This window comes from Lethenteron reissneri, chromosome 55, assembly GCF_015708825.2.
Source record: "Lethenteron reissneri isolate LAM-NWPU_2019-01 chromosome 55, ASM1570882v1, whole genome shotgun sequence".
Lineage (NCBI taxonomy): Eukaryota > Metazoa > Chordata > Hyperoartia > Petromyzontiformes > Petromyzontidae > Lethenteron > Lethenteron reissneri.
In genome coordinates this window covers 10123713-10151374 of record NC_083833.1, presented here as the reverse complement: position 1 = coordinate 10151374, position 27662 = coordinate 10123713, and the positions used below count along the sequence as shown (strand labels likewise).

General features: G+C 47.6%; 1 protein-coding gene across 1 annotated transcript; it reads left to right on the top strand.

The window, feature by feature from the left end:
* The first annotated feature begins 850 nt into the window (after window positions 1-850).
* On the top strand, window positions 851-27399 carry LOC133356812 (histone lysine demethylase PHF8-like). Its single transcript, XM_061574515.1, is given in 25 exon segments — window positions 851-970; window positions 3161-3246; window positions 3955-4171; window positions 4553-4713; window positions 5120-5261; window positions 6180-6366; window positions 7272-7434; window positions 9040-9127; window positions 10356-10462; window positions 11292-11383; window positions 11938-12027; window positions 13285-13674; window positions 14316-14446; window positions 15947-15991; window positions 16868-17130; window positions 17481-17560; window positions 18110-18255; window positions 18964-19122; window positions 19124-19278; window positions 19932-20027; window positions 20793-20881; window positions 20883-20903; window positions 21350-21553; window positions 22263-22431; window positions 22993-27399. Coding segments are annotated over 25 exon segments (3471 nt in total). The 5' UTR covers window positions 851-872; the 3' UTR covers window positions 23085-27399.
* The last annotated feature ends 263 nt before the right edge of the window (window positions 27400-27662 follow it).

The following is a 27662-nucleotide window of genomic DNA, read 5'->3' as shown; positions in this document are numbered from 1 at the left end:
CCCGCACCTCGAGGGGGGGTCAGACATTGGTGACGATGTGTGACGAGGGGGGGGGGTGAGAAATATGACGTCACATCAAAATGCTCAAATTTAAATAAATATAGACAACACGTTCTACTTAATTAAATAGACTTTTTAATAAATGTTTTTTCCTACAACATCAGAGTGCAGCGCCACGTTAAATACGCACTACAATGACAATAGTTTAAAGCGATTTGAAGCATGTTTTATTTTCAAAATGGAAATATGGTTTGGGGGGGGCAGAGCTTGGTGACGTCATATTTGAGGGGGGGGTCTGACTTTTTGTGACGCCGTGTGACGAGGGGGGGGGGGGTCAAAAATCGTCCAAAATCGCGTGACGTCATTTATGGACGGCCCCTAGGTCGACTCGGCCTCAAATGAGTACCTGGCGCGAATGTGTAAACTTCGCCACTGGGGAGACAAAGGCGGCCGGGCGTGGTGCTGGCCACCCCACCCCATCGCGTGCCGTGCCGGCCTTCACAGGTGCTGCTCGCTAGCAGCACTTGCCCCAGCAGCCTGTCAAGGCTACACGGGGGACCTTTGTCTTTGTGAAGGCAACCGATTGCGCAATCGCGCCCGGGCGCGAACGTTCAGCTCACCGCGTGCAGATTCGACAACATTCTCACGCGTGACCGTACAAATATTCACATTTCTGAGCCAAAAAAATAATAATTTGCAGTGCAAATATTCGCATCCCCGTTTACATTCAACATGAACATTCTGTTAAAAATGTATACGTAAAAAAAAATATATTTTTAACAAAGATATTAAAGATAAACCTCTGTGCTGGCATCAGGGCGCCGCGTGGCGAATGTGCGGATCGCAGACGCGCGGTTGGTGGTCGTCGCAAGATGGCGGGCGAGCCCGTGTATTGCGTTTGCCGCCTCCCTTACGATGTCACTCGCTTCATGATCGAGTGCGACGTCTGCAAGGACTGGTTCCACGGCAGGTGAGGAACGCCGCGCAGCACCGAGCCGCGCTGTTAGCGATGCTCCGCGTCCCCCTCCGCCGTCCTCACCGCGCTCCGCGAACGCACGGCCGCGCTGTGGCCTGGTCGATTTTTCGTAATCAATGGAGCCTGCGGCTCGCCTGGGCGCGGTGGCGTTTTCGCGCGGGGAGGCGCTCGGCCCGCGTCGCTCGCTGCAGGCGCAGAGACCGAGCACGCGTGGGTTGCGGCCGAGACGAGGGCAGGGCGAGGCCGCGAGGCGCCGCCGTCACGACCGGGCTGCGCGTTTTCGGTGCTGACGCGCGGGCGTCAATAAAGTAGCCGTCGTGCAGCCTGGGCCTGCGCCAGGCGAGGCCCGTGCGCAGTTGGCGCGTCGCTGAGGCGGCGAGTTACCAACAAAATCGCGGCTCCCAATGCCTCTAGAGTCGGCGGCGAGGTGGCCACGGCCTGGCGCGATTCGTCGTGGTCTGCACGGGCCAGCCCGAGGCTCGCGCGGGGAGGTAAGGAGGACACTCGGGGTAGGCCCGTAGCTCGGGCAGTGCTCGCGTTGTGCCGCGCTGCCTCAGCTCCGCGGGTTGAGCTCCGCTTGTTACTTTCACCGAGTCTACCTCGCGTCGTGTTCTGTCAACGATGGGGGGCACTTTTGGAAGAGAAAAGATCATTCGGGATAAACACGAAACCTTTGGCACTGAGAACGGTGCGAGTACAACGAAACCCTCCACGAGTTGCATGCAGCCGCAACGAGGCTCTTGCGCACTGCTCGGCTGTTGAGTCACTTTCACTACTTTTGCGCAATTTTACGAGTCGCTTTTCAAGTCGGTAGTAACAACGGGCTTGTAAGCCATGTATCTTAAGGCAAATGTTAGGGGTGCGTGTTATTATCCAGGATCTTTGTGTGGTCACAATTGTACTACTTTGATACCGGGCCCAAGGTTTGGTGCGGCCCACTTTCCTAAGCGTCTTTAAATCCGGTGAATATGGGAATCGTGACAACGTGCCTGGGGAATGGTTAGAATCTCAAGGACGATGCCAGGAGGGTCCTGCATCATTGGATTGTTTGGCCAATTCCACGGTGAAGTGAATGTGGAGTTAATCTCCATTCTTCATACGAGTGTCGATAGACTTTGTTTTAATGTTGAATGTAATTGCACCTGCCATAGGAATCGCCCGATATACCTTGTAAAATAGATCATGCTTGGTATATGGAAACGTTTGGGGTTTATAATGTTATTTGTTTATGTTTCGTCACATCTTGATATATTTAGTACCCCGCTATGTTGTGATGGCGGTGGCGTATTGATGGTGCACTGCCCTATGAACCTATGAGTTCGATTCCCCACCACCGCTAACATCAGTTGCGTGTGATATATGAACCGGCTCTTGACAGTCCCTTCAACTAGCGTGGTGAAATACTGTACATGGTCAAACGGTACAGTGTGAGCAGGCCTTTGTCCACCAGTGCATTTGTAAATTGTTGTAGATTTTATGTGGGAATTATTTCCTGTTCAATGGTTATCGCTGACTGCAATACTTGTTATTGCATTTCACGATATATATAAATTTGTATCTTGTATATATGTACATCTCTTTATATTATGGCAACTAATGGACTTTATAAATATGTGGGTTGGGGTGGCCTATATACGTGTGTGTGTGATCATTGCACTTGTAGGATTTAAACGTTTACTCATATTCACCCCAACTCTGTTACGTGCCGTGGTGGCAGGTTTTTCCCACAGAAACACTTCGTATGGGTGTATGATCCAGTTGTCGAACTTTTGCGTGTTGAGCAATATCTGTAGTAGTAAAGTCAGACTGCAGTTGTTGTTTACAAAGACAATTGGACAGTGCTTGTCTTACTGGTAACCTTAAGCCAATAATTAAAATCGCATACTCTATATCCAAGGCAGGGTGTAGTATCATGGGAAAGCTACTTCTGACTTCTCACCAAGTGGAGCTCGTATTATGGACACCCAAGAAGACATGTTGGTCTGAGTCCCACCTAACTGGTGTACAAACTGTTGTACCGCCATCAAGTCTTGCGTTAACGGTACTATGCCTGGCTCCATTCATATGTCGTATGGATAGACTGGTTGTCAACATTTGTAAATTGAGCAGGTAAACACTTGAAGCAATTTTTCCCCTGATAGTCTATACAACTAAATGTGAAATATTTGCCTCTTGTGTCCACAGCTGTGTTGATGTTGAGGAGAGTGCCGCAGCCAGCATTGACCTGTATCACTGCCCCAACTGCGTGAAGCATCATGGGCCCTCTGTCAGTAAGTATCTCATTTACCTCCCATTTGTGCCTATGGTGACGCGTTGTCCCACTCATCATAACTTTCTCTCCCCTGATTAAAACCTACAGCACTTGTAAAGCCCAATCGTACTTTTTTTACTTCCAAGTTGCTTACCCTATCTTGCCATTAAATCCCAGATGTCCTGCACATGCACTTGTACTAACTGGCACATTTTAGTTTGTTCAAATCCAACTGTCAGACCAGTGACATCACCCCTGCATCATCTACATTTTCAAGTCTATTTGATGAAGATGGCTTACCACAATGATAACCCTGGATTGTATGCTATCTACCATGCCTAGGGATTGCATAGATGGGAATGCATAGGTGAGCTTGACATTGAACAGTAGATTGAACAATGCTTCAGTTCCAGTCGATTGTGAATACATGGTATTACATATGCATGTTATACTCACGTGTTACCTTGTACGCTCATGGACCAATCATGACAAAACACACCAGACAGTACTGATGAGGGTGAGGGGCAGGGGAAAGGGGAGATTGAGAGTAGGCAGTCATACATTACAAGCCAGCGTCGGTTACCTGTGAAAATGCTGGAGCGTAAATCTCCGATGAGCACTGTTGGCTACGTACGGTGCGAAAGAAGTTCAACATGCTTGCATACAAATTGGAATGTGTCTTGGATTTTCTTCACTGCTTGCAATTGCTGCTTATAAGAGTTTGTAGAAGCTCCTTACCCCCGTGCAGTGCGCAGGCGGAGGAACCAGAGCTCAAAGCAGCAGGAGGCAGGAGTGGTGCTTGACAAGGTTTCGGGAACGGCTGGGGGGAAAGGCGTTACTGGAGGGGGCACCATGTTGGCAGGGGGGGGCTTGGGTGGGAGCAAACCCGTGCAAACTGGCTCCTCCATCTTCATCAAGGAGCTGCGCAGTCGCATGTTTCCCAGGTGAGCTGTTGCTGCTGCAGTTACTCATGCTGCTGAAGCTGCTGTTATTGCTGCTGATGTTTCTCCTGCTGCTTACGCTTCTGATGCAAATTCTGCTGCTGCTCTGGTGGTTGCTGTTGCTCTGAGGGATGTGGCTGCTGCCATGGCTGCGTATGGCTGCTGTTGCCAGTTGTGGTGGAAAATGCTGTTGTTGCTTTGGGGGTTGCTACTGGTGCTCGGGTTATAGCTGCTGCTGTCTGAACCCCACCATACTCATCTCTGCATGCTGACATAATAAGGTCCTCACTCGCAGCACTTGCCCCTGTACTTTGTCAGGATTTAAGGCTCATCTAGGAACCTTTGTCTTTGTGTCCGCACCCTGGCGGCGTTGTGCATCAACAGCGCGGACGATGTTCTGCTGAAGCCGCACGGCAGTCAGCTGACACTGCAGTACCTGGAGCAGGCCGGCTTTGAGACGCCCATCCTCGTCGCCAAGAAGGATGGTCTGGGCATGATGGTGCCACCCACCTCCTTCACCGTGAGCGACGTGGAGCAATACGTTGGTACGTGCTTCTCTGCGTGCATCCCTGCCAAGCCACTCGGCGGGTGGTGGGGGGTGGGACACGGTTCAGAGGAGGGAGTGTAGTAAGCAAGTTGTTGACTTATTAGCACAGATTGTAGAGCGCTTTCCCATCGTGTGTGTGGGGTGGTTTACTTCAGTCACTCTTCTTCTTGCTGGTTTTTAGAGGACTCGTAAGCAGAACAAGAGGAGTTAAAACCCTGATCTACTCTACCCATAGGCTCTTGAAAGCATTGGAGGATCAAGGAATTCAGTACACATCACTTGAAATGGGACCATGTACAGAAATAACATTATTTCATCAAATTTAGTGATTGCTTTCGTTGTTGCGTGACGGATTCCACAATATTCCATAGTAACGGGAAATGTTCCCGTCTCGCACACTGCAGGCAGTGAACGTCTCATCGATGTGATCGACGTGCCCCGCCAAGCGAGCGTGAAGATGACGCTGGGCGAGTTTGTGCAGTACTACAACAGCCCCAATCATGGCCAGGTGATGAACGTCATCAGCCTGGAGTTCTCCAACACCCGGTGAGCACACAGAGGGGACAAAGCCTGTGGTGGGGTGGAATACCCGTCTTGTTATTTGTGTTGACCCAAGGGTCGTTTGTCTAACTACTCCGTTTCACAATTGTGTGTCCGCAAGGCGGCTGATTTCGGACTGACTGCAGTGCCTTCAAGAGGTGTGTTAGCCGAGTTAGTTTGAGGATGTCCTCTGCCTTGGACTTGCTCATTGTCACAAGGATCACTGTTACGTTGTTTTTATAGATTTATTTTGGTGATTTCGAAAACGTTTTGGATTAGCCATATTTGTTTGATGTTGTACAGAGTTAGGCTGATAACTTTAATCTAAATTGTCTTATGGTTGTTATTGTTTGACTTGCATCCCACTGGGATTTTTGCACACATCATTGATATACGGTGCTTTTTCTGGAAGACTTTGCTGTTTTTTCCTGGATTTTTCTGTTGCGCGTAGTCACTTTAGGATGTTTCTTGTTCATGTTTTAGTTTTTTGCGGTTGCACCCGATTCAAGAGCCGAATGGCTCACAGGGCTATACCTAATAAATGAACTGAACAAGGCGGACACTGTCTACGCGTAGAATGTCCTAACCGTTCCTATTGCTGTTAGGGACTGTTAATGATGTAATGTTCAGGCTTGGGCTGCGATTAATTTTTTAATAATCTGATAATTCCGGGTGATGGGCACAATTCAGTTTTTACTCCACCTTGACAAATAATTTCATCATAAGACTAAAATGTGGATTCCACCCTTTTTACCAAAGTTCCAGCTGCCGTGATTGCTTCGGTTGTGTGGTATTTTAAGTGCGGTGAACTCCCGTTTGTTTTCTTTTAAATGAGAAATTGGTGTGACAACCGCACACTGCAGAAGACTGTGCCCTGCCATGTGGAATTTGTCCTGAGAGCCATGCCCGTTGTGCTTGGTGCAGCTTGTCCGTGCTTGTGGAGCCACCCGAGGTGGTGCGGAACCTGTCGTGGGTGGAGAACTACTGGCCCCTGGACTCGCAGTTCCCCACCCCGCACGTGGATAAGTACTGCCTGATGGGCGTCAAGGACAGCTACACCGACTTCCACATCGACTTTGGCGGCACCTCCGTGTGGTACCACGTACTCAAGGTCAGTCGGCTCGCCTGCTAGTCATTCACGCCTGCTGTCTAATGTGCAATTTAATGCAGGTTAAAAGTGGTTACAGAGACTCTTACTAAGTAGTGATGGTCATAGGTTGCCCGAGCCACAGTTGTAAGATCGTGAGTTTATATGCAAGACTGGGGAGGGTGGCGATAGTTGACACAGCATGTGGTCCCACCATGGGTAGTGTAATGACCACCACTTGTGGTACAGCAGCGGCTGTGTTGTGGAGAGGCTGGCCCCCACTGTGAATGTTTGGGATTTCTGCAGCTTGCTGAGGGCTGCCAAACTCCCCCTGCCTCTGTTCACCTATGAGTATGAATGGGTACACCACAGTCAGTTCTCAGTTTGTGAGTGGTGGGGTAAACTGGTTACCAACAGGTCTTCCAAGACATCTGTCCAGCATTTAAGTAGGGCATATACCCTCTACAGCAGTGTTATTCACTTTCGCCAATAAGACATCATTGTGAGGGCCATCACACTGCCTGAAAAAAGGGGTGTTTTCACATTTGTGTATTGTCGAAGGCCGCACATCAGGGACTGCACTAAAGGCCACCAGGGGCCGCCACTGGTCTCTGGGCCTTGCAATGAAGAACACTGCTCTAGAGAGGCTTTGTACAGCTCCCTCTAGTGGAGGTCCTTTCACCAGCATGTGTGTATGTTGAACTTTTTTCGCACTGTACAAAGCCAACTGATAATTGGAGGTGCATTTTTTTAAGGCTGCATCTGTACCATATTTAACTTGAACCTACATTTACAGCTTTAAGTTATTCTATAATTGTTGTAAGTACACATTGTGGACTCACGAGGCCGGGAGCACAATCGCCGCTGTTAACGCACATTTACTTATATTGCTTCAAACTAAAAGCAGAGTGCCGTGTCTGCGCTGCCAGGGCGAGAAGATCTTCTATCTGATCAAGCCAACCAACGCCAACCTGGCCCTGTACGAGCGCTGGAGCCTCTCTTCCAACCAGAACGAGATGTTCTTCGGGGACCAGGTGGACAAGTGCTACCGCTGCACGGTGAAGCAGGGCCAGACGCTGCTCATCCCCACAGGTGAGACCTGTGGTCAGGTGAGGCTGCTCTGCTGCAGCTCGTGCAGTGCGCACCACCTGCTGCCCTTGGCCACGTCGGGAGTGAGCCTGGCAAGTTGTGGTTGCGGTGGCGCACACCTGTGCTTTTATGACAAACGGTGGATCGCGTATATTTGTGAAACTCAAATTCTGTGGTCAGTGTCAGAGGACCGTGAGCTGACACTACAGAGTGGGTTCGAGGAACCATCTGTGAACCTTGAAGTGGTATCTCTTTTTACACGCTTTTATTTAACTCATTCTCTTGTTGTTGTTGTATCCTCAAATATTGTAACTCAATTTTAACCCACTTCCCAACGTCGGATCGACTGCAAACTTGGTATACGTATGTCATACTGATGACAATACTATATTCTATTATTAAAAAATGTAAATATATATTTTTAAGCAATCTTTTGTTCATCTTATGGGGTCTAAATCTTATTGGGTCTAATTGTCCACGCTCAACTCAACGTTGGCTGTAAATCACCACAGTCCCTTATGTTATGGCAAGCTTCGGGGCCACTTCCTGGAGTCGTGGAGTTCTGCCATTACTAGTACATTTCTTAAAAGCGCGTTTTAAAAAAAGTTTCTTTAAATATTACTTATTAAGTGTGGGGTTTCTCCAGATGTTGCTATTTCTTCTTGCAAGCCAAACACTCCTCCAAATTTAATTAGCTAAAATGTCAATGAAGGACCCTCCTACAAGTCTTGTGACCCTGTGTGAGGCTTTTCTGAATAAGTTAATGACATGGTAATGAAACAGTAATGGAATTAATAAAAAGTAAATTGTCTCCATCTAAGAGATGAATTTGTTGTCACTCATTCCCATTGGTGGAAAGTGGTAATTATTTTATTGACTCGACAATATTGGCTGGGTTCTTATTTAATGAAATAAAGTTGATCGTTATCATGAAACGTGACTACGGTTTGAACTTGCAACCATCTAGTTGTGAGTTGTTGAGCACCCTGACCGACAGTGCTACCTGTCTAGATTTGCTGATTCACTATTGTGTCTCTAGACAAGTGAGATGAGAGCCCATTGAGACATTGTAGCGTTTTATCTCGTTTACAATGGAAATCCCGAGGACATGCGGTTAAGGCATACATGCCAACGTATAGGTTAGAATATTATCAAACTTGTCTATGACCAAATTACCTGGAATGTGCCAGATCCTGTGGTATATCCGAGGTTCAACAGTGTTGAGCCTTGATAACACTTGGCCAGGAGACCACTATAGACAAAAGACAGCTGTCATGGGTGTTGTGGGCAGTAGAGGGCAGTGCACAGCAAAATTGCTTGCTTTGCACTTTCCACTGTCACCAACCCGCATTTACCAGCATGGTAAATTATGGCCATAACATCCCAAACGTTTCACAAGGCCCTCATCCTGTAGTGGATGGACAAAATGGGCTTGTACACGAGTATTTTGTTGGAATGACACTTGAAGAAGTGTTTTATTACCGGACTTTAGGTACCCTGAGCTGCGTGCGTCATTTCGAGTTCACGATATAGTGGTGAGTTGCAAGTTCTTTGTTGTAGGGAGACGGAGATAGACGCTGCGTGTGGAATTCCCTGTGTCCTATTCAGGCTGGATCCACGGCGTGCTCACCCCCGTCGACTGCATCGCCTTTGGTGGAAACTTCCTTCACAACCTCAACATCGGCATGCAGCTGAGGTGAGCTGCGAACATCGTCGCCCATGGGACTTGCAGAGCTGACACTGTCGAGGATCCTGGATTCAAATTTGGGTTCAGTCACCCCCTCCCCCATTCAACTGGATTTTCAAGTTTAGTAAGTTAATGGTATGGGCCCAGTAAAACCATTATGTAACGTGTGTTTTTTGCACTAAATTAAACATTTTTCAGCTCCAGCATTGCACGTGTTGGTTGCATTGCCTTGCAACGTACTCTATCTGTAGGTAATATAAGAATGTCCACCACTCATTAGAAAGAGTCAGATATTTTCCCTAACCAAAGATATTATATGATGGTGAGAAACATTGGACTATGTGTCGCTTAGTTTTTCAGAGGTATTAATGTGAAATTCAAATTACGTCTACTTCTAACGTGAGTTGCAGTAATTAGTTTACAATTAAGTTGAGGATTCATTGAAGATGGATCAACTGGAGTAGCAAGTGGTGATTAAGTTCCTACATTTGCAGGGAAACAATGGACATGAAATACATTAATAAATGTATTCATTATGTCTTGGTGAGTCGCCCTCTTGTCATATGAAACATTGGTGTAAATAATTATTATTATTGATGGATTGAGCATTTATGACAAACCCAGAAGTGGATGTTCTGAAAGTGCTCAAAATGAAATGATGGCAAATTTGTACTAAATCTCCCTCAAAGGTTGCATTTTTTTAGTTTACGCATTTTTTTATGAATGCTAACGGTCCGAATTAATGCAAAAACAAGTAAACCCGTAAAAACAAAGTTTTTCACTATAAATCCTTTATATGCGTGGCATCGGGGCAGCGAGAGTCCTCTCATCCTCTAGCTTGAGATGGCTGCCACCTATGGGTCAGGTGATTGTCTGGCAGCATTGAACAATTGGTAATTAAATATTTTAAAAAATTTCCCTAAACAGTGTAAAATTTTGGAATTTTTTTTTCACGAAAATGCATTGTCACGCACAACGAGTCTGTGTGCAAAATGTCAGCTCGATTGGATCACGGGAAGTGGGTTAAAAAACGACCGAAAGATTTGCACGGTCCTAAGCAAGCAAGCGAACTTAATATAAAGGATTTAAAAAACTAATGAAACCGTGCAGACACCGTACATGAATTGGTGTAAACAGAGAAATTTTGAGGACTCGTCAACTCGCGCAGGGTTGATGGTCTACGCCTCCAGTGGACGTTTCGCAGAGCGTGATTGTGCAGTGCACGGTCATTGTGCAGGGTGTCCGAAATGGAAAAGCGCCTCAAGACGGCTGACCTCTTCTCCTTCCCCAACTTCGAGACGCTGCTGTGGTACACCGGCCGGAGCCTCCTTGAGACCTTCCGCGGTAAGCATATATGTGTGGGTTCATGTGCTTGGGTGTGTGCGCGCGTGTATGGGTACGCGTCCGAGAGCTCTCCAAATTGTGCTTTATTGTGTCGAGCCATGGGTTGCACCCCAATCACGCACTCGGTATCATCGGTTATATAGATGCCTCTATTGGAATAGCTCGTCCTGGGATAGTGGTGGACATGCCACACCAGGTGGGGGACGTTCGCCCCAGAAGACATTACTGTTGGCTTCCCCTGGAAGTGGTCTTGGAGAACTAAGGATTGAGTTGATTTTATTACCGCGTTTTGCATCTTCAACTTTGATATTGTAATGTGCTCAATATAAAATAGTTTCCCAGCAAGTAAATCACCAATCATTACTTCCTTATAATCACCTCCGAATTGTTTTTATCAGTTGTGTCCATCAGGTCAAGAACATCATTCATTACCCTTAGAGTTGGCAGAGCATAACGTCATGTCATGTCAGGGAACGACTCCAGAAGATGACACTACAGAACTAGAACCACATCAATAGCCTCTCGCGACATGAGGTACGCACTAACAGTTCAATAACCCACTTGTTGTGCTGCCAGTGGGTTTGGGAGTCAAACCAACACTTCTTCCAAACTGGTGGATTTCAGGAGTGTGCGGCCACACAAATGCAGCAGAACTTAGTGGTCATGATGAAGTCCACGTTCATCAGGGTGCATGGTTCACCTCCAAACAGTGCCCAAAGCTGATTGCAGCCTTGACTGTAGCGAGCTGCCCGTGTGACCTCGTGTGCCCACCACCCTCCTTGTGTCCCTCTGTGCCCCCCCTGTGCCCCCATCACGACTGCATTTGCAGAGCTGCGAGCACGCGGGAACCAGCCGCCCGCCTACCTGACGCAAGGAGCCAAGGCCCTCAACTCCACCCTTCGCTCGTGGATGCGCAAGGAGGTTCGATGTCCGCTCTCGTCCTACATTGGCCATTATCTCTCGTACACACACACACACATCGCCTTGAGCAGAGTATGCAGGTGCTATGTTATACAAATGGTATGTGAATCCAAAATGGGCAGGTCGAAGTTGTGGAAGTTGGGGAGACCGGACTCATAAGGAGTGTATGAGAGATGACACACAAAGTTGGGAGAGAATAAGCAAAGGATCAGATTGAGCAGGGTCGGTGTGGGGGAAACGATTAAAAATAGCCAGTGACTTGGGAGATGTTTGGATCAAGCAAGGAGAGTGGATGACATATCAGATATATGATCTCAAGAGCAAACTGATGGAGTATGGTTCTACAGGAAGGTTTATAGTGGCAGTCATTGGGTGAAAACCATAACCCATTTGATCAGTACATTATCAGCAAACATCCAACATTTTCACGCATTGGATGTGTTTTTTAAATCTTTCACATGTAATATTGTTTATTATGCAATTTCATTAATGACCTTTTTGTTATAGTGTTGAATGCTACTGGAAGTCCTGGTTTTACTTTGTTGTGACTGCAGGTGCTGGGGGACCATGAGCCAGATATCCCAGATGACATCAACTATGGGCAGCTCACCAAGGATCTGGCGAAGGAGATCCGCATTGCGGAGGTGCGTGGGGCCCAGAAGCCTCATCCCTCTCGACTGCCTTAGTTTGGCTCAAAGTGCATTGATCAGTTTCCACTCAATATTCATCAAGTGCACGAGCTCATTACGGCCAGTGGTGTTGGTTGCAATATTCTGCACAGTTAAAGCTGCGCTTTCCAAGGCCGCAAGGTCATCGCAGCCAGCGCTGCTTAAGCTGCCACACCTTGACATCACTCCGTTCAGATAGAGTCCAGTCTTTGCACAGTCGATATCAGACCCTCAAGGTCTGCTCGTACGATCTCTTACCATCCAGCTTGAGGTCTTCCCCTTGTTCTTGGTTCTTTCGGTAAAGTCACGTAGAAGGGAAATAATAAAATAATAAAACATAATAAAATAAAAATTCTCACGACGTTTCAGCCACAACACAAGCAGCCATCCTCAGGTGAAGAAACAGAGCTTTCAGAAAGACAGCGTTCGACAGCTCTGTTTCTTCACCTGAGGACGGCTGCTTGTGTTGTGGCTGAAAGGTCGTGAGAATTTTTATTTTATTATGTTTTATTATTTTCCTTCTACGTGACTTTACCGAAAGAACCAAGAAGATGAATCCCTGCAGTCACGAATGCTTTAAATCGAAAAGTCTTCCCCTTGGTTACCAACAACATCTTGATGGCACGCCAATGTTTGGCTTCGTCCTGCACACATGCTCCTCTCGTCGCAACCTAATTCTGGTAACATCCACAATGTTACCGTCATGTGCTGTCCAAAGCTTCTAAGTTGCATAACTAATGCCAGAAGCTTTTTAAAATGTTTGTATCCAGAAGTTCCCCTTGCTGACCAGTACAGCAAGAAACATTACTTCTTCCTCAAGCTCTAGGCCTTTCACCTTTCTGCTCTTTCAAAGTGGTTGATGAAGTCTTTGAAAACTAAATGTTTAATTTGAGGCAGTATAAGAATGTAAAAAATTGATAAATTCATTGGACATCTCTACATCTGATCTGCTTAAAATCTGCAGTGTTTGAAAGGCACGTGCAGTGCTCATGATGATGGCAACCATATTGACTAGGGATCGAATCACATAGTTCGGTGTAAAAAAAAGTATTTGTCTAATTTGTTCTCTGTCATTTGTACTGGTTGTATTGCCAGTACTTTATCAACTGTAGTCTAATTTGCTTGTCATTCGTTCCGACCATTAGTCTAAATGAATCAATGCTTGCCAGATACAATTGTAATCTATTAGTCTGCAAAGTCAGCCTGGCATATCTCACCACCACCTCCTCACAGAATCCCCCAAGTGGCGGTGGTGGCGGTGTGACGGGGGCAGCCGTGGGAGTGGGGGGCGGCCGCCGCGGGGTTGCACGCACCACCTGGGGCGGGGCCGAGCCGCTGCTGCTGGAGCCTGGCCCTCGTGCCGTGCGGCTCGTCCCTGGTCACACGGCGCTGTCGGACAGCGAGGGGGAGCCGGGCGAGGTGATCATCGGCGTGCGCCACAAGCCTCCGCGCGCCCTCGGCCCCGACGCCGGCCCCGGCCCCATCGCGGGCCCCGGCACCGCCAAGGGCAAACGCTCGAAGAAAGGCAAAGGTCGCGCAGCGAAGGCCAACATGGGGCTCGATGCTATGGAGATTCACACGGTGGAGGCTCTGCACAAGATGGGGACGACTAAGAAGGGCGCGGTGCGTGGAGATGCACACCACGGAGTGTGTGAGTGTCTGTGATTATGGGTGACGTTGTCTGTGGGTGTGCGTGCGTGTATGGGTGTGGATATGGCAGCAGTGGCGCAGTGGTTAGTGCACTGCGCTACGAACACCGGCGACCCGAGTTCAATTTCCGCTCTTGGCCAACCAGTGACGATTATCTGAACTGTTCCTGTGCCTCCGCTAGGTCATCTCAGCCTCAAATGAGTACCTCGTTTGTGATGTGTAAACAAGACAGGCGGTCAGGCGTTGTGTTGGCCCCACCCCATTGTGTGCCGTGCTGGCCTTCATTGGTGTTCGCTAACAGAGATATGGGGATCTTTGTCTATGGTGTCCAACATTGGCATGACCAACAATGAGGTGGTTGACGGAGACTATCACGTGATTGGTGTGTGGTGGTGATAATAGTGGATGGGCATGACCAAGAGTGAATGAGGTGACAGAGAATGATTTTGTGGGTGGAAGTGATGGTGATTGTTGTGCTTCAGTGCTGCTAATGCAGATTAAGCTGCCGCTGGTGGTAGTGATCAGTGCTGTTAATGCTTGTGATGATGGTAATGCTGATAGTGCTATGAATACTGAGGGTGCTGGCGGTGATGGTCCGTGTGTTGCCCATTCAGAAGGCGGCGACTCGTTCACCGCAGAAGGGCAGGCTGGGCAAGGGTGTGCCGATAGTGCCCACTGGCGCAGACGTGAAGACCCTGGACAGCGAGAACGTTCGTCTCGTGCTGTCCAACGGCAAGGTGCTGAGGTGGGTGTGAGCCACAGAGCTTGGCGATGAGACCACATGGGGCAGCGCTTTCACAACTGTAAGAACAAGGTTTAGGTTAAAGTATGGAAGAGTAGAGGTCAATTTTATTTAGGGAATTAGTAATGTAATTGTTACTGCATGGGTCAGAGAGTTGGACTTTGAACAAAGCAACGAGAAAACAAACCTCTGGCCTGAGAATGCAGTTGCACATAGAGGGTGCGAGGAATGCCGTAGTCGGACATGGTTACTTGTGTGCGTGGCTGGAGAGCTTAGTGAATGTAAATCAGGAAGAGGAGGACGTGGTTGCTGGGACAGACGGAGGGTGGAGGAAGGCAAGTTATGGAGACAAGCATTATCTGTGGGCCAAAGCATAAATCGGTACCACCTAAAGTAGCTTTAGTCATACCGATTTATTTACATGACGAATAAAAGTGAATGGTTGATAACCCACTAGTTTCAAATTGTTTTCACGTAACTAATGTAATTGGCCACATAGCGAAATTGAAACTGCTGTACTCGTTGCAAGTTTAAATTATTATATAATTCCAATAACCCCCCCCCCCCCCCCCGCTTTGCTCTCCGCACCTGTTTGGTTCATAGTGATGACATAATCTTACTCTGATAATTGTTTTTTTACCCTTCTATCTGGCAACAAAACTGACACCTTTTTACAGATGACGCCAAAAGGCGCACGTCATCTGGTCCAAGCCATCTGAGACTAGGCTCTAAGGAAAGCTGTCTCGGGTGTGGACCAATCAACTTCAAGGACAGTGCACAGTGTCAGAGTTATGTTCTTTTGTTTGTATTATGACAGCAGGTATTGCGGTCTATGCAAACATGACTCCTTGTAAAAAGGTGTCAGTTTTGTTGCCAGATAGAAGGGTAAAAAACCAATTATCATATTTTTACTGGCAAATGAGGTTCCCATAGTATAATCTTACTCTATTTAAGACCGGAAGTAGGTGGATTGCTTCACTATTTTCGAAAATCGCCCGATGTAATTGCCAGCGAAACATTGTACTCAAATTGTAAATGTTGTGGGTTTACTCTCCAACGCACCAGTGGACGGAAGTCGTAACTAATTGGCACGTTTTGTTTCCATGACAAACCTTACTGGCTGTGTCGGGTGGTGGAGGGTTACGACACATACTTACGCGATATAACCCAAAAACCTTCATTATGAATATTTGTATTATTGCTCATTTGAGCACCAAACATGACAGTGTAATTTAATCCAGTCGTATTGCTGCGAATGACCTCACAGCAGACATTTTATTTGCTTACAATATTTTGACAATTCTCAGTTTGTATATTTGTCTGGGATGAGTGGGTGCATAGGTTTTATGTGTATATAAATGCAATTTTGTGATTTTTTTTTTTTACCTGTAAATTTTGATATTCATTTTCACGATACATCTTTGCATCCCAAGTCATTTCAGGACTTTTTGGTTTTGATTCATTGTGTTCAGCATCTGACATTTTTCCCATATTTTGTAACAGCAAAAAGAAGACCAAAAAAAAGCTTGGCAGTCCATTTAAACATCAGTAAGTAGTGTGTGTGCATGTGCATATCTGTGTGTTATTGTATAATCTAATAGCATAATAGCGATCCTACTCTTGGCTGCGATACAAATAATTGCGCCCTGCACATTATCAGTGACATTTGAACATCTGAATCTGACCAGAGCCTTCCTTAGGTTAACTCGGCATCATATTAGCGATGCATATTGGTCAAGAACATTGGCACTGTGGTGATTAAGTAGGCCTTGCATGGTGCTGGCCATATCACAACTGCCCCCTTGCACCGTGCTCGTCTTCATAGGCGCTTGCTCACAGCATTTTCCCTCATTATTTAAATTGTGTGTGCGGTGGTGGATGCGTAAATTTTAGTGCAGTAGCATCATGCTGTAGGAATAAGAAGCATTCTAAAATGAGTCGGTTCATGTGTTCAGTGTTTTGATAAGTGCCAGTATAGCACACCGTTGGATATCGGCACATTTCAATCACCGGGCATATTTATGTTTTGTAAAATTAGATATTTATCCAATGTTTGTATACGTTACAAACAACATACCTTGCACACTTGTACTTTTATTACTCGCTTGCTGTTTAAATTGTATCATTTTGACCACTTTTGCTGAAGTAGTGTACAAACGCATTTCCATCGTAAAGGTATATGCGATCATGGGAGTGCATGCATACATACATTCACTCAATATTGATATATTGCAACTACAGGGTTCCGTCTATTGCTGCTGTTAGCCTGTGCATTAACATCCCAAACAGGAACCAAGAAAGGACAGCTACCTTAATTAGTCCCAAAAATTTGGCAATTCAATGCTTATTGGCCTTTGGATGAAACTGCACTCTTTCCATCCCCCCTGGCACATCTAACCCACCACCTCTTCCTCGCTCCCACAGCGCCAAGGATCTGAAGCAGGGGGAGGTGGGGAAGTTTGAGCCGATGTTTGGCGTGGGAGGAGGCGCAGCGGGAGGCGTTGTAGTGGCCGCTCCCGTGGGGGCCACAGTTGTGGTGGGGGCCACTGGGGCCGCCGCAGGTCTCAAGAAGGAGGCAAAGACTGCGAGGGATGCCTACGACTACGACTCGGACGAGGACCGCATGGCGATCGATGAGACGCCCATCAAGAAGGGCCGCAAGGAGGCGTGGAAGCACACAGGCAAAGGTAGCCGCGTGACACTGACTCCCTTAATAATACAAATACCGCCACCCCCCCCCAGTGACGCTGTTCACAGTGCGAGGCCTTCCCCTTTGAGAAACGCCCTACTTGTGGAACTAAGCTTTCTCCTACACACGCACTCTGTCTTCACGCTGACACAGCAGGTGGCATCACTCACACACTCCCGTCTCCAACTTTCGGAAGGTCTTTGAATGTTACTGTAGATGTCTTTTTTTAAAAAGTCATTTTGGTCTCGGCAGACTGCTGAATTCAAAATAATAAGAACAATTGTTTATATATTAGTTATTCACAAATATCAGCTGTCTCCAAATTCTCTTTTGCATTTTTTGTTGCAGAGCGGCCAGTTAAAGTGGAGGTGAAGAAAAGCTGGGCTGTGCCTGCATCCGCTGTAAAGAAGGAAACCAAGGCCAGCCCAGTGCGTGCAGAGCTCACGCACAGAGATACACTCAGCCACATGCACACACATTATTCAACAAAGATTTCCTGTATAGGGAGTGCTGTTAGGGAGCACCTATTAAGGTCAGCAAACCTACAGGAGGGTAGTGTTGCCAGAACCGTGGCCTAACACCTTTGTCTCCCGGTAGTTGATGTATATACACTGCACCAGGCACTCGTGAAGGCTGAGTGATACAAAGTCAAAGATCTCCCGTATAGCCTTAACATATTCTTGGGGGAAGTGCTGTTAGTGAGCACCTATGAAGGCCAACATGGCACACGAGGAGGTAGGTGTCTAGCACCATGCTTGGACACGCACACTCGGTTGTTCACTCGCTCGTGATCGTAATATCTCGGCACACTTTCCTCCTGGTTCCACTCTTGCATGTTCAACCGCATTCTCCTCTGCATCCTCTCCCATACACCTCATCTCCCAATTCCGCTTCGTCCAAATACTGCTGCCAAACTTTTCACTCGCATCTGCACCCCAGGTGGACTCGAGTCTTAACGCTAATCGTGCCGCGTGCAGGTGGTGGAGCCCGGCTCCGAGGACGAGGATTCCCTGCAGATTGACGTCGGGGGCGCGGGCGGAGTGGCGGAGGGGGCCGTGCCCCGTGGCGTCGGAGGCTCCATCCTCGACCTGCTCAAGGCCAGCCGGCAGGTTGGCAACGACGGGTCAGTGGACGGGCCCGCGATGACGTTTGGTCACGTGGGGCATGCGCTTGGCAATCGTTCACTTTCTGATCGCTACTCGCCCAGACACAGAAGCTACTCGCTCGGCAAGCGTTAGCTTGCTGCTTGCAGACGAAGGTGATCGCTTAATCGCAGAAGCACTCGCTCACCTCTCGCTGAGCACTCGATGCTCATGCATCCAGCATTCACCCAGCCACTCACTCATCCGCTCAGTCAGTCTCTGGCTAAATTATTTCTTAACCACTCATTAGTACAATCACTACAATTGCCAAAATGGATTCAACTGCCGAGTACCTTTCCAATAAGTCATTCGGCATGCATTTAAATACTCAACCACTGTTAGACTCATCCAGTACTCGCACCACCGCTCGCCACTCAAGCAATGGGCTTCCTTACATTGTATCCCAACTGACCACCTGCAGGTGCAGTCACTTTTTCCACAAATGGAAAATACAGGAATTGATCAAATACAATTGCAGCGCACGGCAACAAAGAGTGGAATGAGCCGTGAACTCGTAGCTACAGCGGCGAGCGTCTTGGGCGGTGCGGGGGGCCCACACTCGTCTCTTGAGGAGTCACTTCTTCACTTCTCCTTTGCTCGTTCGAGCCCCCCCCCCCCCCCCCCCCCGTGCCTGCTCACCCCGATTCCTATGTGCCACCTGCTTCCCCCGTCTCCCATGCACCCCCCAGTGAGCCACCGGCGTCTCCAAGCACGCGCGAGGCTATCCAGGGCATGCTCTCGATGGCCGGTTCAGCCACGCGGCTCGGCTGGCCCGTAACCGGCTCCCAGGTGGGCGGGCGAAGGCACGCGGCGGCGGCCATGGCCGCGGCGGCCGCTGCTGCTGCCGCCGGCCGCGGCCGCTGGGACGACAACGGCGGCGGGCGACGCCAGGAGAGGGGCCCAGCGGCGCAGGCCCGAGACGCGGCCCGGCCGCTCGACGAGCGAGGGGGATGGGGATTCTGAGGACGACGACCTGGACCCGTGCTTCAAGGACTCGGAGTACGGTGCGAAGCTCACGCCACGGCCGCCTTGCCGTGCCTGTGGAGGGGGCTGCCTGAGCTGCCACGCTGATGGGGACACACGGCAGCTGCGTGTTAAACGAAACACCTAGAGTTGGGGGATAAGCACGTGCATCAAGGATTCCACAGGATCGAGAGAGCTCTGGGTGGCACTCGCCCCCAGGGTTGCTGTGGAGGCTTTGAAGGGTGCTGAATCCAAATATAAAGTCAGATATAAAATAGCGCTAATTTTCCGACACTTTTTAAATCGTTTGCGTGCCAATGCTGACAGAAAGTGAGTGAAGTCTACCAGTGAATATACTTTCGTCAAATAAATATAAGTTTGCTAACATATCTCTTTATTAGTTGGGTTTTGGGTTGAAAAACCTCTATACCATAACAGGTAAAACAGGTGCATTGGTGCCGTTATTTATAAACACATTGTGCGCGTGGTGGGGGGGGTAATGGTGCAGTGGTCTGCTTACCATGGCAATCCCAATGAGCTGGTTTTGAATTTCAACCACGACTAACATTAGTTAAAGGCAGCTGGGCATGTTGCTGGCTGCACCAACCCGTTGTGCTGTGCTTAATAGGCACTCGCTAACAGTGCTCGCAGTCACTAAAGCTCAATGTGTGCGGTGGTGTGTCTCGTGTTCCAGTCTACCCTTCCCTGGAGTCGGACGATGAGGAGCCGGTCTTCAAGTCCCGCACCAAGAAGAAGAAGGGCGTGGGAGATGCACCCTGGAACCCTGGAGGTACTGAGCCTCTAGTCGCATCGACACCACCAGTGCCAACAACACAAACGCGCCTCTTTTGGAGAAGTGCCCAGGTCGTGATTGTCCAGGGATATCTGATACAGGCTTCAAGCTTCGTTAACGAGGAATCAATACTGAAATGTCTGGTCAAGCGTGTGGTCGTAGGTGTGACAGCACGGCCGTAACTCGCGTACACTTGAATGCGATGCTAGTGAGGTGATGCTACTGAAGCATTTTCTCCAACGAAACGCTTGTAAGTGACTTACAGATATTTTGGTTTATCAGTATTAGACTTCAAACTCAGCCTAGGTACGGCCACTTTCTCCAAAAGTAGCACCTTTATACTTCTAAATTCTGTCTTTAGATGAATGTGGCTGCGATAGCTACTGTTTTCACTCCCATACTCCCTCATGAGGGACATTAGGAAAACGAAGAGTGGAACTAATTTTATTGACCCTGAAGGGATGATTGGGTGAGTCGACTTTTGACCGTTAATTGAACTTTCGACCTTTCGTCTTGTTCTCTAATCACAGCACCACTGGGCCAGATCGGGTTAGGCTATGTGTTGATTGGATGGAGAATTGGGACTGTGAGTGATCGTTAATGTCAGTGTCAGGAAGACGTCAGATTCACTGAACGTGAAGTTCAATTGCAGAGATAGTTGGAATTCCCGGTGTGGTGTGTGTACTTGAAGGGCCATCTTGTGTGCCATGCTGGCCTTAAGAGGCGCTTGCTAACAGCCCTTCCTTGTCTCTTGTACCACAGCCAAAGTGGTGCCCACGGTGCCACGTCCCGAGCGGCCGGTGAGAGAGGGTACGCGCGTCCCCTCCATCGAGACCGGCCTCGCTGCTGCCTGCCGCTAAACTCTCACAGCAGGTAGGCACAGCACCAGCTGTTAGACACAATACACACAGCACCATCTGTCACAATACAGACGGCACTAGCAGTCATTCACCGTACACAGCCTGGCTGTCGCCATACACACAGCATAGGCTCTCACACGCCAGACAAAGCGCCGACTTGTTGTCACCATACACACAGCATCAGCTCTCACAGACCAGACACACAGCACCCGCTCTCACACACCATTCACACAGCACCATCTGTCGCCATTCACACAGCACCAGCTCACACACACCATACACAAACCACCCTGCCCTCCCCGTCACTAAGGTGGTGTGATGCTCTTCCACATTACATGGGCTCCATACAACAGGACCCAAATGGGCAAGTGCACCCCTCTGCTTGCTTTTGAAATGCAACGCTCATCCGCCGTGTGTTGCTGCTGTGCCCGTCCCTCTCGCCCGTGCTCGTGCGTGCAGGAACAGCACAAGCCGGCCAAGCGGAAGTACCTGCGCAAGCGCGCCGCCACCGTGCCGGGGGCGGGCGGCGTGGGAGAGGTGGACCCCCTCGCCGCAGATGACGCCGCCGTCTCCGCCGCCATCTCCGCGACCGCTGAGGGCAGCGACCCTCCTGGGGAAGAACCCCCCAAAGAACCCCAGGGCTCCCCGGACAATCGCTCGCAGGTACCGCGCCGCCGAAATAAGGGGTGGTGGGGTAGCCGTCATGCGACTCCAGTCGTGCTTTAGCGACAGCGTGTTGCTGCGCGACACTGACAGATGCAGAAGGGCTCGCTGCTGTAGACACTTTGGTGTAATCGGACTCGCTGCTGGAGACCGACTCTCACAAGCTGACGCTGCAGACGAACTCACTGACTCTTTTAGACTGATAGCTGTAGACTCACTACTGTTTAACACGTAAGCTTTCGCAATTAATATCCATAATAGAGGTGTTTTGGTTTAGATCGCGTAAATATATAAATGTGTCGTTAAAACCCGCCGCCACTTGACACAGCCAACTAGTAAGGGTTGTCACGTAAACAGAAAATACAAATTCTTCACTAGTACAGCACACCGGTGTGTTGGAGAGCCAAGCCACAACATTTACAATCTTGTGGACTCGCTACTGTAGAATCACTTCTGTAGAATCACTTCTCTGACTATTGCATACAGACTCTTCTATAGACTGACACTTCCTGTGGAGTGCTCGAGAATGACCAACTAGTTTAGATTGGCTGCCGTGGATCAATCCACCACCTTGGACCACCTGTTGCAGTGTTAACACTGTTGGCGCGACTGCAGAGTCTGATAGACCGACCGGCTCCTCTAAGATGACCGTTGTAGGCCACGAGACGGCTGTCAAAGCGGCGTGCGTGCGGTGTCGTGATGGCGGCAGGAGTTCTTCACGGGGAGCCTCGCCGACCACGAGTACACGTCGGCCGGGGGCGGCACCTTCGGCCTGGCGCGGGGAGCCACGCCCATGGCTCCCGGCGTGTTCCTGTCATCACGGAGACCCAGCGCCCCCGTGCCCAGCACCCCCACCGCCAACCTGGGCTCCCCCAAAGGTACGGCAGCACCCCGGTGCCCCTTCCCCCCGCTGCTTGTTCTGGGCATTCACAGTCCGTGTTGCAGATGACATGGCCCAGCAGTAGTGCGCTCGCTGCTTGTTGCAGAGATTCGCGGTTCAATTCCGGCAGGCCGTCCTGGTTATTATTGCGGGTGTATGAACAATGAATATGTGCCGTCTGCTTCACAGTTAAAGATCCCCTGATATAATTTGAAATAAGTAGGCCATTGGCTGATTTATTGATAATTTTTGTTGAGTAGTCCATTGATTTATTGAAACTGTAGGCTAAGTAGGCCATCGACTGATTTATTGATAGTATCAGATGTGAATTATGCAGGATAATTACGTAAGAACTAGTAATTACTTGGTGCTACTAGAGGCCTTTTAAATGATGAACAGGGTAATTGTCACAGTAGCTAAAATTGTGGGGTATTTGCCCATGGCCAAAAACATTTCGAGGGTAGCGCGTGCATCACAGCAAGTCAGGGTATTTATTCTCTTGAGGACGAGGGGTGGAGCTGACTGCTTTGCCGTGTCTGCTCATGTGGTTCTTTTCCAGCGGGGAAGAGGCCTCGGAAGGGTCTGGCCACTGCCAAGCAGAGGCTGGGGAAGATCCTGAAGATTCAGAAGAACGGCCGCTTCTTATTGTGAGCGCTTAAATTGGGGGGGGGGGGGGTCGTGTGTTTGTGTCGACAGAGAGATCTTGACGTGCTCGGAGTTCCTTCAATGCACGCTCCGGCTAGCCAATACTACCACCGTGGCCTACAGACAGTGTTGGGAGGATGTATTTTGAAAATAAATCCATCTTGATTACTTCTTATTTCACATTTTGAACTAGTTATGTATTTATTTAATTGTTACAGCTCTGTATTCCGTTTGATTACTTTTATGATCTGCATAGTCAAATTCAAAGGGTATCTCGCTGCTCTAAGGAGCAATAGGGCAGCACTAATATAGAACTGTTGATGTCCCTGCGGCTGGTGTTGGGAATTTTACATTCCCGAAGAAGTGCCAGTGTCTATAAATCGTCGAACGTTTACTTACCTGCAAATTGGTGCTAATTTTATGAGAAGAAATAAATGCTTACAAGTGGAGTCAACCCTCCCATTCATTAACTTATTTAACCAGGAGATAAAATTATCTCGTTTAGATGCATGAAACAACATTTCCTCTTTTGCCAGGTTGTGCACTTTTAACTCACAAGCGAATGACATTGAGTTGAGCACTTTGATGTAGCTTTCATTCGAACGATTTAACCTCAGAATTAATAGAATCGTTCAAATAATATTGTTGCTGTCCTGACATTAACATAAGCTGCCAGTGAAATTATTTTACCCTTTGATTTTTTGACATGTTTATAATTTAGGATGCAATCGTAATAGTAATTCTTTGGAATGTGCTAAGTGTAATTTAATTGTACACTAAAAATGGAGTAATATGTCACGAACGGTCACCTGCGTTTAGTGATCTAAGCGCAGTGATGCGTTACCCTCCCCCCCCCCCCAGCACTGCCTACAAAAGCCACACACATGGACACAGCTTCACACACGCAACAGCAGCAACGCTTGTATGTAGCACTCCGGAGGGTCCGAGTACGTCATACGTCACAAGTATTTCAATGATGGTGCAATTTTTTCATTATCTTTTTCTCTCAGTGTTAGCGAGCAAGCCACAATGGTCGCAGTAGATGCAGCCCACTGCCAACGCATGCACTACAGGTGTTGCGTTAAAGTCTTGGTCAAAGTTCGTAGCTTAAATTCCGATTCTCGTTGAGGCCACATTTTGCCAGTCAATTTGGCATGAATCAGGACACAAATGATTTGCTTTGGCATTGTTAGTTAAGCACAAAAAGCACCTCCGCTGTCGTGATTAAACCTGATCCCGTAGTTTTGTTGCAAAGTCAATGGCTGTCCTGCAAGGTCTGGTCCGAGTCTCGGCATCGTCGCCACCATCTGGCTGTAGGTCTCCTACTTTGTCCGTGACCTCGGTGCTGCTCCAATGTCTGTCTCGGTGACCTGCCTCTTCCAGTCTGCATACATCTCCGTCCATCGCTGCCTTGCTCAAACAAGCAATGTGGCAGTGCTCATCTCCATTGGCAGCCCTGGTTGAAATTCCACATTGCCATGGTAGAGGCCAGTGACAAACACTGGTGACTTCCTACAAAATTGTTCGTACTTCCCACTCGCAGTTGGAAGTCACGAGTTGAAATCTTAATCGGGGGTCAACTCGTCCTATCATCTCTCCAGGGCCGATAGAATTATAACTTTTTTGTGGGAATTCCACAGAAGTCACCGTCTTACAAATTCGGCATTTGATTGGTGGTGGATATGGGATGTTTTTGGTCTGTGCACCGACCAAACAATCGTTTGAATAAACAAGAAACTTGGTCAGATGTTCAATCCTACACAATACTGTTTACTTCCACAAGCGAGCTCGGTTGTGTTTGTTATTTCAGCGCCCTCACACTTGTTTGGTGTTATTGCTGGTCTCTGCAGCCGGATCTTGTCATGGGGTCGAGTGAGAGTGATGGGCGATATCTGTAACGTCAATGATGGGTCACTGTAATACGCCTCATGCATGTGAATGTGAAGGATATCGCGAAAGAAATACACGTGTTTGACGATTGCCTGTGTCATTCATTGAAACGAATGGCAATGAATGTGTAATGCATTTCAATCGCTATTTGTTTCAATGGGAAAAATAAAAAAATCACTATATCCTTCAGAAAGGTATTGCCCATTGGTGGTAAGATGTTGTTGCCTAAAGTGAGAAATGCCATGTGATTTAGGCAATAGCAAGTCAATAGGTACCCAGAAACACCAGGACGTGCTAATGGTAATACTATTATTGCCGTGTACTGGCCATTATCACCAGTCGTTTAATTGGCATTTTTGGACATCATCACACGTGTGCCCTGTCGCAACACAGTATAAGTTACATAGAGATTCAGTGAAGGTGTGTGTGTGTATAATCCTTTGAGGCGGTGGTTCAATTGTCACTGAGAAGAAGCTAACCTGTGACCACGTGACCAACAATGTGCTTTTATATTGGGAAATCCGCAGTCTGTGAGACAGTCTGGCCAAGCAGTTTTGAAATAAATAATTATGAGAATAGTTTAAAACTATAGGAAATCTTAAACGTTTGTTTTGTTGTAGATTTTTTTGTATTTATTTATGAAGTTTTTTTCTAATCACAATACTGCAGTGTATTATCATTTGTAACATTTTAGGGTGAAATGTTGCAAGCATTTTTTATTTACTTTAACATTTAGAGGCAAGACTTATTTTACTAAATATGCTCTCAGTTTCGAAATGTTGTAAGCTTTTTTGAGATATTATTTCGTATTTTAATTTAAGTGTGCATAAGTTCTGTAAAAAAAATGTATATTACCTCTTACACACTAGTTTATGATAAATATTAAGCCCAAAATTAAAGCATTGCAGATTTAGTGAGTTCAACTTTTTAAAATGTTCTACTTACCCTGCGTTATAACACGTGGCCCAATGAAGTGTAGGTCGTCATAAGCGAATTGGTATTGGTGGGTTCGATCAACTGTTAGGCCCTGGTAAATTGGGCTAAAGTCACCCCACAAGCTCGACCCCATGAAAAATGTGACGACTAATTTTAGCTGGGTCAAACGTCAAAAAATGAAGCATTTCCCTGCTGAAATATAATGCGTGGCAGTGCGCAACCATCCTCTCCATGACACATCCCCCGTGAGGAGGGAGTTTTGGCCGAGTTGACCCCCATCCTGGATATTCGAACTTTTGTCTGTCCCACCGAGTCGGGTGATCTAATCACAGAGCCACTGGGCCCATGTAAGAATATTCCATTGAGATCGCATAAGATCACCGAAAACCACTGAGCAGCTGACGTGAGCACCTAGTGTGTACGAGGTATTGGTGAACACTTGTCCTGTATATTATTGTGTTCTTATCTGCACAGCGGCACCGACTTTGGCAGTTGTGCGATCTGCCATCAGCCCACCTCGGCCTTCCCAGTTGCTCCAGAGGAAGTTTAGCGCAGTGCTCATGCATTGTCCACTGCTAACACGTTTGTGATGAGAGTGAATTTGAGAAAAGTTGCAGCTTTGTTTTATCGCAACATCACTTAGAATGTGTATGCTACTCCACTGTGTCAATTTGTAAAACGCAGGTTGTAATTGAGACTGGAACCGATGATACCCAATGAACAAGCAATATATATATAAAAATTGGTGCGTTGAGTCTGAAGTTAAAATGAAGACGTAGGAATCATTACCCGAACCCAGGTGGATCGCGGGACAGCTGTTTGTGCAGATAAAAGCAGCTTTGCTGAAATGACTTTTAATTTGTCGCTTTGTATCCTCCAACTAACTGAGGTGGATACTGTTCTTACTGTATGTGGTACGCAATTCATTTGACCGCTCAGACTCGTGAGTTACCGGTAATAGGTTTATGTTTTAGACATTAAACTAGAGTGTAAAAAAAGAATATATATATTTTTTGCAGCCAACAATATTCTCACTAAGTTCGAGTTAAGACTTCTTTTGTGTACATTTACAAACTCTGCAGACTGTCTATTCGACGGCGTAACGAGAAGCATTATTTTATACGGAACACAATTGTAACCGGCCCAACATGTTTTTTTAAAACACTGAAAGTTTTGAGAATAGTTCTGTTGTATTTTGTAAGCAGCTTTTTGTAGGTTGTTACCAGAGTTTTGAAATCTGTTTTTTTAAAATGACACTTAACGATAGTAACCCGCATTTAAAGGCCGTGATGAAAACCTTTTTGTACTTTGTAATGTAATCATTTCCCATGTGTTCATTGCGTGCGGTTGTCACTTGTACAGACGTGTTTGTGTATGGGTTTGAAAGTGATGTCTCATTCAAGGTTATTTGCCTTCATAGACACCACATGTATCATCCAGAAGTGCTTGGAACTAATGGTTTAATTTGTCCATTAAATTTTCTGGTTATTGCTATTCCCGGTTGCTTCCTGGATTTTTTTTCTATGTTTGTGATGTTTTATTAAAGACATTTTGACATTGAAGAGTGCCAACGTGGCCAGCTGTTAACTACCTCACTTGGTGTACAGGAGGTCGTGGGTTCGATCCCGACCCTGACACCTGTATATTTGGAGTTGGCACGTCTCTCCCCGTGGTCGTGTGCATTTTATTCTGGTGCCTCCGGTTCTTCCCTCGACATTTCTCAACACGCGTTTACAATATTTGGCTTCTTTAAATGTC